This window comes from Chelonoidis abingdonii, chromosome 21, assembly GCF_003597395.2.
Source record: "Chelonoidis abingdonii isolate Lonesome George chromosome 21, CheloAbing_2.0, whole genome shotgun sequence".
Taxonomy (NCBI): domain Eukaryota; kingdom Metazoa; phylum Chordata; order Testudines; family Testudinidae; genus Chelonoidis; species Chelonoidis abingdonii.
Window position 1 is genome coordinate 7424312 of NC_133789.1, and position 14730 is coordinate 7439041.

At 55.8% G+C, this 14730-nt stretch overlaps 1 protein-coding gene across 1 annotated transcript in view; it reads right to left on the minus strand.

The window, feature by feature from the left end:
* The window catches only part of PPP1R9B (protein phosphatase 1 regulatory subunit 9B), an 80541-nt gene that overhangs the window by 50280 nt on the left and 15531 nt on the right, over positions 1-14730 (minus strand). The window contains exons 2-3 of the mRNA XM_032791283.2: positions 7232-7364; positions 4134-4254 (exon numbers count right to left, since the gene is read on the minus strand). Of these exons, the coding sequence (XP_032647174.1) occupies positions 4134-4254; positions 7232-7364 (254 nt within the window). The remainder of the gene's footprint in view (positions 1-4133; positions 4255-7231; positions 7365-14730) is intronic.

Sequence of the window (14730 nt, forward strand, 5' to 3'; positions counted from 1 at the left end):
TCCCACCACCCCTGCCTCATGAGGGTACAGCATCCTTGTGTCCCCTCCGCCTCTACTGCCTGTCCACCCCTCCAGGGAGAAGCGGTATCTGGGAGCCCCAGAGCCCACGGCCCAAGGGGGAGCTGAGGGGCGGGACAGCCCTGGACTGCAGGGCTGGATCAGGCTGGTCTCGGAAGGATGTGTGGGGCAGGAGAGCCTGCTAGGATGAGGGGAGGCTCCCAGAACAGCCTCCCTGGGGAAGTCCCAAACTGTAAAGCCAGCCCCATCCCCCACCTCACCCCGGAGGCACTCTCCCCCCTTTCGTCCTTCTGCCCCCTCAGGACGGGCCCGCCTTTCCCTCCCTCGGGGAGCAGCGAGGGCAGGTATCCTGGCAGTCAGGGCCTGGGCCCCGCTACGGAGGTATCCCTGGCAGCTCCCAGCTGGCAGGCGGCGGATGGACGTGATTGTCAGAGCCAGGCAGCCAAGCCGGGCACACGATCCTCCCACTGCTGAGACGGAGAGAGTTGGAGGAGAGGAGGGGCATGGCGACCCCACAGATCTGCCAGCCCTAGCCTGGCCTGGAGTGGGGCGCGGGGGCTCAGGCCATGGCTCCAGAACCAGGGAGTAGCTGAGCCGGGATCTCTTGCATAGATCAGTGATGTTCTCTGGTGGGGGGGGGGGGGGGGGGGGGCATTCCAGTGGCAGCCCCAGCAAGGGCAGTGACACCTCTGATGGGGCCCAGGCATCAGGCGGTGCTAGGGGGCTCCCGTGAACTCCAGGCCCGGCCTGAGATTCCCCAAACCCCAGCCTGGGATGTTCTCTCACCTCAGAGCCCCAGCAGATGGAAAACACACACACAGAGCTGTCTCGGCTCCCTGCAGAGTCCCTGCCTGCGGCCAGGAGCTCACACTCCCTGCCAGCCACTTTCTCCTGTCAGCTTAATTACCAGGGCTCAGATTTCTACAGCCATCCACTGTCTGCACCCTGCTCTGGGCATGCATCCGCCAGTGCGCAAACACACCCAGAAACACAACGGACACGTTCACACACAAACACCCGCACAAACATTCGCAAATGCACACCCACCCATGCACATCTATACACCCCCCCAGTGTACAAACACACCCAGAAACACAACGGACACACCCACGTACTTAAAACACACACCCATACACAAATACACACCCACCCATACCCATGTAGACAACCCCCCCATGCAAACATGCCCACGCCTTCACCAGCACTCCCATAGAAATATACACCCTTGTGCAAACACCTCCACTTACAGTTGCACAAATACAAACTCAGCAACATAAACACACACACATATACCATGCTGCGGAGCTGAGGGGAAGGGGGGCATGTCGGCTGTGGCCCTACCGCTTTTAAGCACCAGGTCACAGCAGACTCAGGTTTGGCTCGGCCCAGTCGTAGAATCGTAGAATCGCAGGACTGGAAGGGACCTCGAGAGGTCAGCTAGTCCCATCCCCTGCACTCCTGGCCAGACTAAGTATTATCCAGACCATGACAGAGCCAAGCTGAAGTTGAGTGAGCGGCGTGGTGACCTGGCACTTGAAATGGCAGTCCACAGCTCCTGCCTAAACGGGGACAAACAACTCCCCTAACACACTTGCACACAAACACACAATGTAACACGTACAGACAGTCCCCCCACTGGGCTAATCTGATCCGACCGCTGAGACTGACGTGTATGTCTCCATTTTAAACAACGTTTCCCCTTTGCTCTGCAGAACCTTTCATTGTGAAACTCGCTGTGATTTCCCAATGCCTGCGGGTGTGTTACACAAGCGTTCCTACGCATAGAGCGCCCCTCCCTAGGGTTAGGGTTACTAAGAGTAGGGCACTTGGAGCTATGGTAAGTGTTCCTATGGGTAGGGTGCCCCATCCTTCATTTCACCACGGACCCCCGTGCGAAGCGAGAGCTGGTCTACCAGCGGCCACACTGGTTATGCACCAGTTTGGTCAAAACTGGTACAGCTTTCTGTGGTTGTGATTGTGTTTCTGAGGATGTGCGTGTGTGTGCGCATAAGAGGACGTGTTGGAGCACAAGCATGTCTTTTCTGTGTGTGTGTGTGTGTGTATGGCTGTGTCTGTACTGGGGGGCTGCATGGGTTTCCCAGTGTATTGGTCCATGGCTCGAGGTGTTTACCTGCAAATGGGGTGAGTGCATATTGTGTGTTTATGTGCGTGTGTGTGTTGTCTACTGGTGTGTGATTGAGTTGCCATCACTTTATAGCTGATCTATGTAGGTTTAGCTTTACTGGTGCAAACTGACCCATTATAAACTCGGTTTAAATCCATGTCAGTGTCCCCACACACTGTAGCACTGGTAATTTTGCGAGGCAACCAGAGATCAGAACATACCCACTTTGCACGGGTGTCAGTGGCAACCCATCCGAGACCCTCCTGCATTTGATTGTTTGGGCCTGTGCTGAAGTAGGCTGGGAAAAGATTGTCTGATTGAGCTCTCCCCAGAGACCCTTCTGGGAGGGAGTTATGCGTATGGTGAAGTCCTCCAAGTCAGCACCATTGAAATGAATACAGAAATACGTTACAGATGCAAACTCGCGAACACACAGACATGTGCCCCGCAACTCACCAGGAGCACATGGAGATCACGGTGTGCAGCAGCCGCAGCACACACTAACACAGAGACCTACACGCTACAGTGCTGAGTCTTGCAAGAGTTAGTTCTCTTTTTGAAAGCCCCAGTGCCTGGAGTCACGTGATTGTGTTTGAATCTCATTTTTAACAACAAAGTGAATTTCTAGCTCCTCCGGTTGCAGAGAAGAGCTTGAAAATGCTACTCCTGCCCCGTCAGCCTCAAAACAAGGAGGCCAATAAGAAGCACAACATAAGAATTTTTTTTTATTTTTTAAAAATCTCATGACTTTAAAGCCAATTTCATGATTTTTGGAAGCCTGATGGTGATTTTGGAATGCTTGGGGGTTGGCAATTCTGCATCTACAACCACACAACCAGCATAGATATACACAGAACAATATGCACAACAGGGATACACACAGGCTTGTCTATCATGCCGATGGTACACAACTCAGACTGCAGGCACAAGCAACCTAGGTACACTGAATAATTAACACAACAGGGCTTTGTGAGCAACTCATTTGCAACGCACAAGCTGCACACACACACAACTACTGTCACGCGCACACATAGTGCTTCATACACACTAACACAACTAGCACACAATGCAGAAAGCAGCATGTGTACACAAAGCTAAATAAAGAGCAACACAAAGCCGATAGATACAACGATAGCCAGCCCACCCCTTCACACACACACACAAACCACACCAGCAGACTGGTGTGCAATATACACAAGCTCCCAACCACGCCATTAGGATCAGTTACAAAATACACAAAGTACTGTCTGCAGCCAAAATTTCCAATAATTCCGAAAGGGAGAGTCTGGGACTGAACGTAGCTGGAAGATCCCCCCACAGCCAGCGCTTCTGCCCTCCTCTCTACAGCACCTCCTGCTGGGAGAGGCGGGGACTGGAATAGCTGAGAGCTTCACCCCCCACAGCTAGTGCTTCTGCCTTGCTCCCTACAACACCTCCTGCTGGGAGAGGTGAGGACTGGAGTAGCTGGGAGATCCCCCCATAGCCAGCACTCTTGCCCTCCTCCCTACAGCGCCTCCTGCTGGGAGAGGCGGGGATTGGAGTAGCTGGAAGATCCCCCCACAGCCAGCACTCCTGCCCTCCTCCCTACAGTGCCCCCTGCTGGGAGAGGCGGGGACTGGAGTCGCTGGGAGATCCCCCCACAGCCAGCACTCCTGCCCTCCTCCCTACAGCGCCTCCTGCTGGGAGAGGCGAGGACTGGAGTAGCTGAGAGCTCCACCCCCCACAGCTAGTGCTCCTGCCCTGCTCCCTACAGCACCCCCTGCTGGGAGTGAAGGGAACAACCAGACTGAAAGTAGAGCGTGTGTGCTGGAGGGGGCGGGGGTCCGTGTATTCTGGAGCTGAGCATTACAGTAGGATGCTCAGTTTGGGGATTAAGACTCTGGTTTTGAGACTCATGAGATCTGGATTCAGCTCCTAGACCTGCCGCCAGCTTCTGTGGGTTTGCAGAGCTCCCTTCTGACCTGAGAGTCGCTGACGTCCCCAGGCTTACCTGCCGTCCCGGTGAGCCGCTCCCCCCTCGGTCACCGTCTTGACAAAGATGCCAAGCTTCTCCAGGCCCATGTCCGCTCCGGCGCCCATCCCGATAATACTGATGCCCAGCCCCTCGGAGTCTGCAAGAGAGAGAGAGCCGGGGTCCTCACGGGGTCGCGTGGGCTGCCGCTGGGGGCCTCCGAGCCAGGCCGGCGCTCTCCCCTCTCTTTGGTTACCCCAACAACCACGCCCGGTGAACTGGGGCTGGCGAGCTCTGGGGCAGCAGCGATGCACCAGCTGCGGGATGGGCAAAGGGGCCTGGCACAGAGGGCTCCGGCGCTTGCCAGAACTGTCCCCGGGGGCAGGAGGAAAGCCAGGAAATAGCAAGAGAGAAGAACAGTGTTTGTTACAGCGAGAGGCAAGGACAGATGGCAGCTAAATTACGGGAGGTAGCATGCGTGGGAGGGTGAATGACTGTGTGAGAGAGAGGAAACCAAAGGAACGAGTCGTTGTGAAGAAGAGCGCCCAGGACGGGCAGTGCCAGATCACACCTGCTGGCACATCAAAGCCCCATAGCCTGGCTTCCCTGCAAGATCAGAGTTTGGGGCCAGCTAGCCTGGTTTCTCACCTCCTGAAATATTGGCTTAGAACCCAAGCCCAGCAGGGCAGGCTCATAGGGCTGAGTTGAGGAACCTGAGCTCTATTCCCCCTGGCCCTTGCCAGGTCTCTAGCCCCACCCTTTGCCTCTTCAGATTGTAGGTTTTTGGAGGCAGGGTCTGTCTCTCACTCTGGGTGTACAGGGCCCTGCACAGTGGGCCCCTGATCTCACTTGGGGCCTCTGGGTTCTACCGTAAGACACGTCACAACATTCCCTTTCGTAGCCTGACAGGATCCAAACACCGGCCCATCCAACCCAGTATCCTGCCTCCATTAGCAACCAGCGCCTCATGCTTCAGAGCAAGGCGAGATTTCCTGTCCCCTATGCCTTGCCATGATGCAAATCCCCAACCCCCAGGGGATCGGCTTATATCCAGAAACACGTGGGTTAGTGCCCCTTGTGGCACAGATCTTAGCTACTGACCAGTGCTGCAAACATTCTCCACCCCTGCTAATCTGACCCTCTGAGCGCCTGCAGCTCAATGACACAGGTCCCTCCAGCCAGGGGTGGCAGCATTTCCTCCAGCTGCTTGGTTCCCCCATGCGCCCCTTGCTGTGGACTAATCCCCCTAGGGGCCTCATCTCTTAGTCAAGCCCCCTCCAGCTTGTCTTCCTCCCAGGATCTTCCACACGTGAGTCCGACCCCAACCTCGAACCCTCTTCCCTGTCGATCCCTCCCAGGGCGAGCTCAGTGCTGAAAGGGGGAGGCACCGACGCACCACACACAGGCTTGCCAACATGCTGTCTCTCTCCCGTTGGAAGCACCACAGCATCCTGTTTGCATTCATGCCAGCTGCTGCCTCCCGGCAGACGCCATCTCAGAGCTATCCTGGCCTGCTTCACAGAGCATCCCACGGGGCAGAGAGGAGAGCCTTTCACAAGTGCATTCACTTACACTCAATGAGTGGGTGTGCACAGTATATGTGTGAACTGGGGGGTGTGTGTGAGTGAATATTCAGGCTGTGTGTGTGTGTGTGTGTGTGTGTGTATGCAGGGTATGTGTGTGAACTGCTGTGTGTATGCAGTGGTGTGTATGTATGACTGAGTGTGCAGGGTATGTGTGTTAACTGGGGTGTGTGTATGAGTGAGTGTGCAGGCTATGCATGTGTGTGTATGTAGGGTATGTGTGTGAACTGCTGTGTGTGTGTGCAGTGGTGTGTGTGTATGAGTGACTGTCTAGGGTATGTGTGTGAACTGGAAGGTGTACAGTGGAATGTGTGCATGAGTGGGGTGCAGGCTATGTGTGTGAACCAGGGTATATGAATGCATGCAGGTATGTGTGGAGGGGTACATGTGCAGATTGGTGTGCAGCACAGCGGGGTATCTGTATTTGTGTGTACAGATGTTTGTGTCTAAATTAGTGTGCAAGGAGGTGTGTATGTGTGAACTCTCTGTGTGTGCACGCACCCATGTGCATGTAAGGGTGGGTGTGAACTGGTGTGCAAGAATGTGTGTGTCCAGATGTGTGTGAATTGATGTGTTGGAGTCTGTGTGTGTTTGAGAGAGGAATGAGTGTGCACGAGGATGAGATAGAGGCTGTCTCTGAGTCCCTGAATACTTTGGGTGCATGAAGGGAACAAGTGTGAGAGGTGAACACGTGAGAACTGCGAATAAGTGAGCAGCTTTGTGTGCGTGGGAGGGGCGAGGGGGTGGGGATCAGGGGGAGAGTGCAGGGAGGCTGAGTGTGCACGTGTGCACAAGGGGATGGGTCTGAGGGTATGTGGGATGAGTGTGTGAGGCTGTGTGTGCAACTGTGCAGGAGATGAATCAGTGAGTAGGTGGATAGATGAGTCTGCAAGTGTGTGGATGAATGTGCGACTACAGGGTGGAGTGTGTGGATGAGTTTGCAAATGCACGGGACAGTGTGTGTGTGTGAGTGTTCAAGTTCAGAGTGGAGTGTGTGTGTAAGTGTGCAGCTGCATAGGGGAGTGTTTGTGTGTGAGTGCCTGGGGAAGTGTGTGTATGAGTGTGCGAGTCCATGGGGGAGTGTGTATATGAGTGTGCATGTGGGGGATGAGAGTGTGAGGGATGATGTGCAAGTGTCTGGGTGAGGATAGGGGGACAAGTGTGCATGTAGGGGGATGAGTGTACAAGCATATGGGAAGCAGAGGCCCAGGTGTGCCCCAGGTCAGATGGAGAGGTGGGAGGCTCACGCCCAGGCCCTTTCAATGCGGCTCCGGCCTGAACTGGGTCAGAAACAGCCCTGAGACTTGCCCTGCGCAGGCGCCTCCCCCACCCCCACCCCCGGCTGGTGGAAGGGCTCCCCACCTACTCGCTCCCCACGCCCGGCACTGCGGCTATTCTCTGCACTCACGGGACGCCCCAGGCCCCCTCGACCTCTCCCCGCAGCCTAGCACCAAGCCCAGGGCCAGGTCACTGAGTATCCAGCTCTTAGCCTCCCCAGTGCCAGCAGGGAGAGCCCCCCGCGGCCTGGGCAGTGCCAGCCTCTTCCTTCCTCACCTTTCTCCAGCTCCACCGGGAAGAGGTCTAACCTCTCCACCCGCTTCTCCAGCTCGTACTCGGCCGAGGCAGCCATGGGGTCCACATCCTCGTTCCGGCGGTCATAGTCCTCATTGGAATAGGTGCTGAACACCTGCGGGGAGCCGAGAGGGAGGGTGTTAGGGGTGCCTCTGGCGAGGGGGGAGCCGGGGAGGAGAGAGGACACAGCATCCCCACTGGCAGGCGAGGGGATGGCTCCCTCTTCCCATATAGCCCTACAGCAGCTAAGCCTGTGGCCCCTACTCCCAAGCTGGAGTGTCCCATGGCCCCAGGGGCTTATAGCCCTGCAGAGGTGAAGGGCTCCCCTCAGTTACAAGGCCCGAAGTGCCACCGGGGCAACCTAGTGGGCGCCTAGGCCTTGGGCTTAAGACACTGGCTGTGGGTTAGCTCCCCAATCCGTGTGTGGCCTCAGGCTGATCCCCCCACTTCTCAGAGTGCCTGCAGGGCCCTGCTGAGAGCCAGGCCCCGTAGTCTCTGCTGCCAGGAGCTTACAATCTAATGCACAAGGGCGACAAAGGGTGGAACAGTGCCACTGAGAGACGGCCTGGGTCCTCAAAGGTATTCAGGCTCCTAATGCCCATTGATACCCTGGAAATCAAGGGGAGTTAGACGCCTGGATACATTGGCGGATCTGGGCTGAAATGACTTGCTCAAGGGGAGGGCCTGGAATAGAACCCACGTGTCCCGGTTCCTCCCCACTGGACCACCCTGCCTCAGCACAACCCACATGCCGCTGGGGCGCTCAGAATGCGCCGGACTCAAAGCCCCGGGTTTCGGCTGCATTCACAGCGACCGAGCTCCCCGCTGCGAGCTGCCCTTCGCATGCTCCGAGGCTCCGGTTACCGAGAACCTGTGTAATCATGAATAAATGACAAGGTATTCTCCTCCCGGAAAGCCACCGTACCCACAGCTGTAATTACAATGGGAATGGGATTGCCCGGCAGTAACGGGGGTGCTCCTCCTGTTGGGTCCCTGGGGGCACATGGCTGCCTGTCTCCTCCCGCCCCCGGCACTGGGAGCCTGCCAGCCCCAGGCCGCCCAGGGGTAGTGGTGCGTATGAATGAGCACGCAGGGCACTTGTGTGACCGCGGTGCGCGACAGGCCAGGGCAGCGGCTGATTGGCTGGTGAGAGGGCAGCTGGGTGTTTGTAGGCAATGCCAGCAGGCGGATCAGGTTGCAATGTGGGGCCATGCAGAGCTGCCGTACTCCCCTGGCTTTTCGCTCGCAAGTCCTGCCTGCACCAAGCAAGGGCCCTGGCTCCTTCACCCACAGCAGGGGCCTCGCCTGGCGTCCATCGCAGCAAGCTTTGGGTCCCCCCAGGTAAGGGAGCAAACAGCTGAGGGGAGACCAGAGAGGACCATGCCCACGTGCAGATGGAACCCCTCACCCGCTTTAGCACACACAGCCTGGCGCTCCAGCGACCCACTAACCTGAGCAGGTAGAAATCAAGCTTCCACTCACCTGTCCAGGCATTTCTACCAGTGTTGGGGGGTCCAAGCACCTGGCTGCAGGGTAGGGGACATGTACCGAGTCCCTCCATTAAGGACCAAGGGGCTAAATCCACCCCCAATCTGCCCCCAATTTTCTGTCTCCACAGCACCTGGCCCTGGAGGGAACCGTCATATAGGGCAGGTGGGAATCCCACCTGCATGTCTCACCCCAGCTTGCCTATGGGCCCTGATCCCGTTCTGTGGAGAAGACCTGGAGTAGGGGGTTGGCTGGAACGGCTCCGAATCAAACATTTATCTCCTCCTCCGGGCTCCTAGTAATTCCCAGCCCCCACCCCCTCCTCTGGCACCACTCGGGGCTAATAAGGCCTGAAAGATTTCCATTAGCTGCCTTGGCATTGCCTCTGCCATTCTCCTGCCAGCTTCAAGTCCATTCCCGGATGCCAGCAGCACCCACAGCCGGGCCGGCCCTCGCTGACTTTGGCAACAGTGCCAGCTTGGAAGGCAGAGGCCCTTTCGCAAGCGTCACCTCGGCAAGTTAAGTAAGTTACTTAACTTACAGTAGCACCTAGAGACCCTGATGGAGACCAGATGCCCACCATGCCTGGAACTGCACACACTCTGAGCTCAGATCCCCACCATGCTAGGAGCTGTACGCACACACAGCTCAGATCCCCACCATGCTAGGAGCTGTACGAACACACAGATCAGATCCCCGCCATGCTAGGAGCTGTACGAACACACAGATCAGATCCCCACCATGCTAGCTGTATGCACACTGAGATCAGATCCCCACTGTGCTAGGAGCTGTACACACACAGAGATCAGATCCCCACTATGCTAGGAGCTGTATGCACACACAGATCAGATCCCCACTGTGCTAGGAGCTGTACGCAAACAGAGATCAGATCCCCACTGTGATAGGAGCTGTACGCACACAGAGATCAGTTCCCCACCATGCTAGGAGCTGTACGCACACACAGATCAGATCCCCACTGTGATAGGAGCTGTACGCACACAGAGATCAGTTCCCCACCATTCTAGGAGCTGTACGCACACACAGATCAGATCCCCACTGTGATAGGAGCTGTACGCACACAGAGATCAGTTCCCCACCATGCTAGGAGCTATACGCACACACAGATCAGATCCCCACTGAGTGGCTAACCCAGGTTGCTGGGTCTACACTGCTATTTTAATCCAAGTTAGCGAAGCCAAGTTCCGAACCCACCTTGGCTTTGCAGTGAAGCCCTATCCTCCAAGTAAAAAGCTGCCCTGGAGGATCACTGACACTCTAAACGGACAAGACAGAAGGGAAGTGATTTCTCCAAAGCAGCTGAGCTGGTCAGCGATAGAGCTGGGACTTGAACCCAGCATTAGGCCAGAACCCTGCTGGGTGGTGCACCCCGAGTCCCCTGGGCAAGGCACTCTCTGTCCGTGTGTCTCCTGATGCAGCCTGGCTGCGTGGAGAACTTTCCTGACAAGTGTCCTCCACATTCATGGTGCAAAGGTACCCAGAATATTGCCCAAGCCAGCCTGAGCTAAAAGGCTCCTAAGTGACACCCAGCGTAGGGTACCCATGCCAAGGCTCTCTCTGAGATTAAGGTGCCAGGGAGCACCCACCCAGTGGGTCAGTTTCAAGCGGCTATCCCTGAATTACTACAATCCCCTGCATGTTTGACTTGGGGTCCTGTCTCGCTGGCAAGCTGACCGGTTCTCAGCCATGGCACCCAGAGGAGGTCCCTGCCCAGGGTTGTGCATGGATGGGTGGCATGGGAGCGGGCAGGGGCCGTGGAGGAGCCAAGCTGGAATGGAGTCAAGCAGAAGATGCTGACAGGCAGGAGGAAGGGATGGAGGAGCTGGAAATGGGACTTTCCCTTGAAGTTAGATCTGGGGGTCAGGTTACGGGGTGGATACCTCCTCCTAGAAGGGACCTCACGCAGCCTGAGCAGAGCTAGAAGGATGGTGGGGGACACACCGAGCAGGCATGTCATCCCCAGGCTTTGCAGGTGACGTGCGAGCTGGGAAGGCCCGGACGCTGGCAGGCGGAAGGCCGCGCTGGCAGATTAATTAGCACCGTCCCGGGTTTCATGGGGAAGAGTTTTCATGCTTCATTTCTCCTGCGACAGCCTGCGGGGCTCGATTACAGGATGGAGCGAGCGTGAGAGATGAGAGGGGTGGGGAAAGAGCGGCGCCCGCCACTGTGAGACACAGCGCCCCTGGGAGCTGCAGGCTGCTGGAGGGAGCGGGGGTGCCGGGAGCCGCACAGGGCAGGCAGGGCTGGAGGAAGCTGTGGTGCATGGGGATCGACAGAGAGATGTGCACACTTGGGATTAGCTAGCTAGACAGAGAAAAAGCTGAGGCAGGCAGATCCATGGTCTGGTATTTGCTCATCCAGAAAACTCTTTCCAATCCCAACGCATGGCCTCTTCCCCTGGCATGGGGATTTCCTGCTCTCAGCCTGGTACCCGGCAGCTTCCCCTTACCCCAGAACCGACTGAGCATGGCCCTGGCAGGGCACCTCTGGCAGGAGGACAACCCTGCCCCGCAGGGCTGCTGCTTCTCTCCGGAGAGAAGCAGGCATGGCCATTCCCCATGGAGAAGGAGGTTTTAGCATTATAATGAAAAGCCAGGAAGTAGGTCAGGGGGTCTTTGGCAGGGAGTCGCACGGTTTGTCAGAGGCTGCAGGTTCGCACCCGGCCCGGCTCACTAGTGACTAGAAGTCGTGACCATTTGGCGGCTGATATGACACCAGTTGGTGTCGGAGCCTAGTCCTGAGTGAGGGAGGAGTCTGCAGCTCCAGGAAGAGGGAGCGCTGGGAACGGCGCGGGGGGGTGGTTAACTGCAGGGTCAGACGCCGTTGTTACATCTCCTGGGTCAACGGAGCCCAGCCCAGAACCAGCCCCAGACAAGGACCCTATACAGCCTGGTCCAAAGCCAAGAGGAGACTTTCTGGTACCAGCAAAGAATCAACAGCTTCCGCAGGTGTCTCCTGCCCCTCATCCTGCCCCAGTTAGCTAATTAACGAGAGCAGGACCCCAGCCTGTGGAGGCACAACACAGGCCCTGACCTGGGTCCTAGTGGGACTAAACTCTTGCTCTGTGTTACTCTCCCGAACAGAGCAGGACCACAGATGCCCTGATGATTGCAGGAGACCTGCCACGCGCCAGACCCCCTCTCCCACGATGGGAAGATCCCCGTGCACTGCAGACCCTCCCTATCCTGAGGACGTGAGAATCAAACCGAGCTGTACCAGCCGCCCAGCCCACACACAAGCTGCCAAGCATTCCCAGCTAGGGAGTTAGTGGCAATCTGAGTGCTCCTGGTACAGCACACGCAGGGGAGTCGTGCCTGGCAGCCATCTGAGGAAAGCACAAGCATTCAGGGCAGGATTTCCTCATGCGTGTGTCCAGCAGGGAGTGCAGACTGGGGTCAGAAAAGCAGCCACTTCTATTAGGTTGTCTATCCCCAGGGAAGAACCGGAACTGGATCTCTGTGCCCACCTGGAATGGACTCTGGTGCAGCCCCTACCCCCCCGGAAGAGATCTAGGAATGGAGTCTACCTCGGGCATGAACCTTCATCTGTGTGCACGTGCACATGTATGTGTACACATGTGCACATGTGTGTACACATGTGCACATACTGAAATGTGCATGTGCATAGAATCAGAGAAACATAGGACTGGAAGGGACTTCCAGAAGCCATCTAGTGCAGTCCTAGTCACTGAGGCAGGACCCAGTATTATCTAGACCATCCCTGACAGGGGTTTGTCTAACCTACTCTTCAAAACATCCAATGATGGAGATTCCACAACCTCCCTAGGCAGTTTATTCCAGTGCTAAACCACCCGGACAGTTAGTAAGTTTTTCCTAATGTCCAACCTAAATCTCTCTTGCTGCAGTTTAAGCCCATTGCTTCTGTTCTGTCCTGAGAGGTTAAGTGGAACAATTTATAAATCTTCTCTTTATAACAATCTTCTTCGTACTTGAAAATCACTGTCACGTCCCCCCTCAGTCTTCTCTTTTCCAGTGCACATAGTTTGTTTCAGTCTTTTCTAGTAAGTCGTATTTTCTAGGCCTTTAATCATTTTTGTTGGTCTCCTCTGGACTTCCTCCAATGTGTCCACCTCTTTCCCGAAGTGCGGTGCCCACACCTGGATACAACTACCCCACCTGAGGCCTTATCAGTGCTGAGGAGAATGGAAGAATTCTTGCCTGTGGCTTGCTTACGACGCTCCTGCCAATATGCCCTGGGATGGTGTTTGCTTTTTTGGAAACAATATTACACTATTGACTCATATTTCATTTGTGGTCTGCTATGACCTCAGATCCTTTCCAGCACTGCTCCTTCCTAGGCAGTCACTTCCCATTGTGTATCTGTGCCACTGATCATTCCTGCAGGACTCTGCATTTGTCCTTACTGGATTGCATCCTCTTTATTTCAGTCCATTTCTCCAGTTTGTCAGGCTCTTTTTGAATTCTAATCCTGTCCTCCAAAGCGCTTGCATCTCCCTCCCAGCTTGGTATCATCTGCAAACTTTATGTGTGTGCTCTCGTAAGCCAGTATTTAAATCATTTATGAAGATACTGAATACAGCCAGACTTAGGAGAAACCCCTCCAATATGCCCCTCCAGCTTGACTGTGACCCATTGAGAACTACTCTTCCAGTACAATTTTCCAACCAGTTGTGCACGCAACTTATAGTAGGTTAATCTGGGCTAAGTTCCCCTGTTGATTTCTGAGACGGTCATATGAGATAGTCTCAAACAACACCGTGTTGCACGCAAGTACGTGTGTATTTGTGCATGTGTGAGTGGGTGTGCACACAGATGGGCAAGCCCATGCACACGAGTATGCATGAAGTATGCGTACACTTATGCACATATAGAAACGTGGGTGCACATGCACAGGTGTGTACTCTCACATGCACACACAGTTCGTGCCTGTACACACGTTTGTGTGTGCCTGGGCACATACACATACATGTCTGCTGGTACCTAGTGCATTATCCAGGAGGTGAGCCCAGCTCCCTGCGGCCTGTGATTAAACAGGCACAGCAGAGCCTCAGACCCTCCATTTGTTCCCTTCCCTCCCTGCATTCACAGACCCAGTGAGTCCATAAACAGCAACCCCCCAACTTCCGATCAGGGGGGAGAACGCTCGGATTCCCATCTCTCTCACTGGCTGCCAGCACCCGGAGAAGCTCCCCACTCAGAGCACAGAGAGACCTTTATCCGCAGGGCTTTGGCAGGCGAAGGCCCCGGCCTGAGTGTGCAATGGGCGCATGAGGCTGCAGGAGTCGCAGGATGGAGAAGGCAGCACGGAGGAGATGAGTAGATCTCCTGGCTGACGGACAGGGAGCATCTGCACGGTGCTGCTGACAGGGGAAAGAAGGTTCCTCTGCAGAAAAGCATCAGGACTAGGAACCGAGGTTAAAGCCCTGTGAGTGAGGAGTAGGGCCCTAGCAAATTCACGGTCCGTTTTGGTCAATTTCACAGTCATGGAATTTTAAAAATCGTCAATTTCATTATTTCAGCTATTTCCATCTGAAATTTCACAGTGTTGTCACTGTGGGGGTCCCGACCCAAAAGCAGGTTGGGGTGGGGCAAGGTTATTGCGGGGGGTCGCGGTATTGACACTCTTACTTTGGCGCTGCTGCTGGCAGCAGCGCTGCCTTCAGAGCTGGGCAGTTGGAAAGTGGCGGCTGCTGGCCAAGTGCCCAGCTCTGAAGGCAGAGCCACCACCAGCAGCTGCGTAGAAATAAGGCGGGCATGATATGGCATTGCCACCCTTACTTCTGCGCTGCTGCCTGCACAGCTGGACCTTGGGCCAGCAGCCGCCACTCTCCGGCCGCCCAGCTCTGACAGCAGTGCAGAAGTAAGGGTGGCAATACCACAAGCCCCTTACAAACCTTGCGACCCCCCATGTCTCTCTTTTGGGTTGGGACCCCCAGTTTGAGAAACGCTGGCCTCCCCTGTGAAATCTGTACAGTATAGGGTAAAAGCACACAA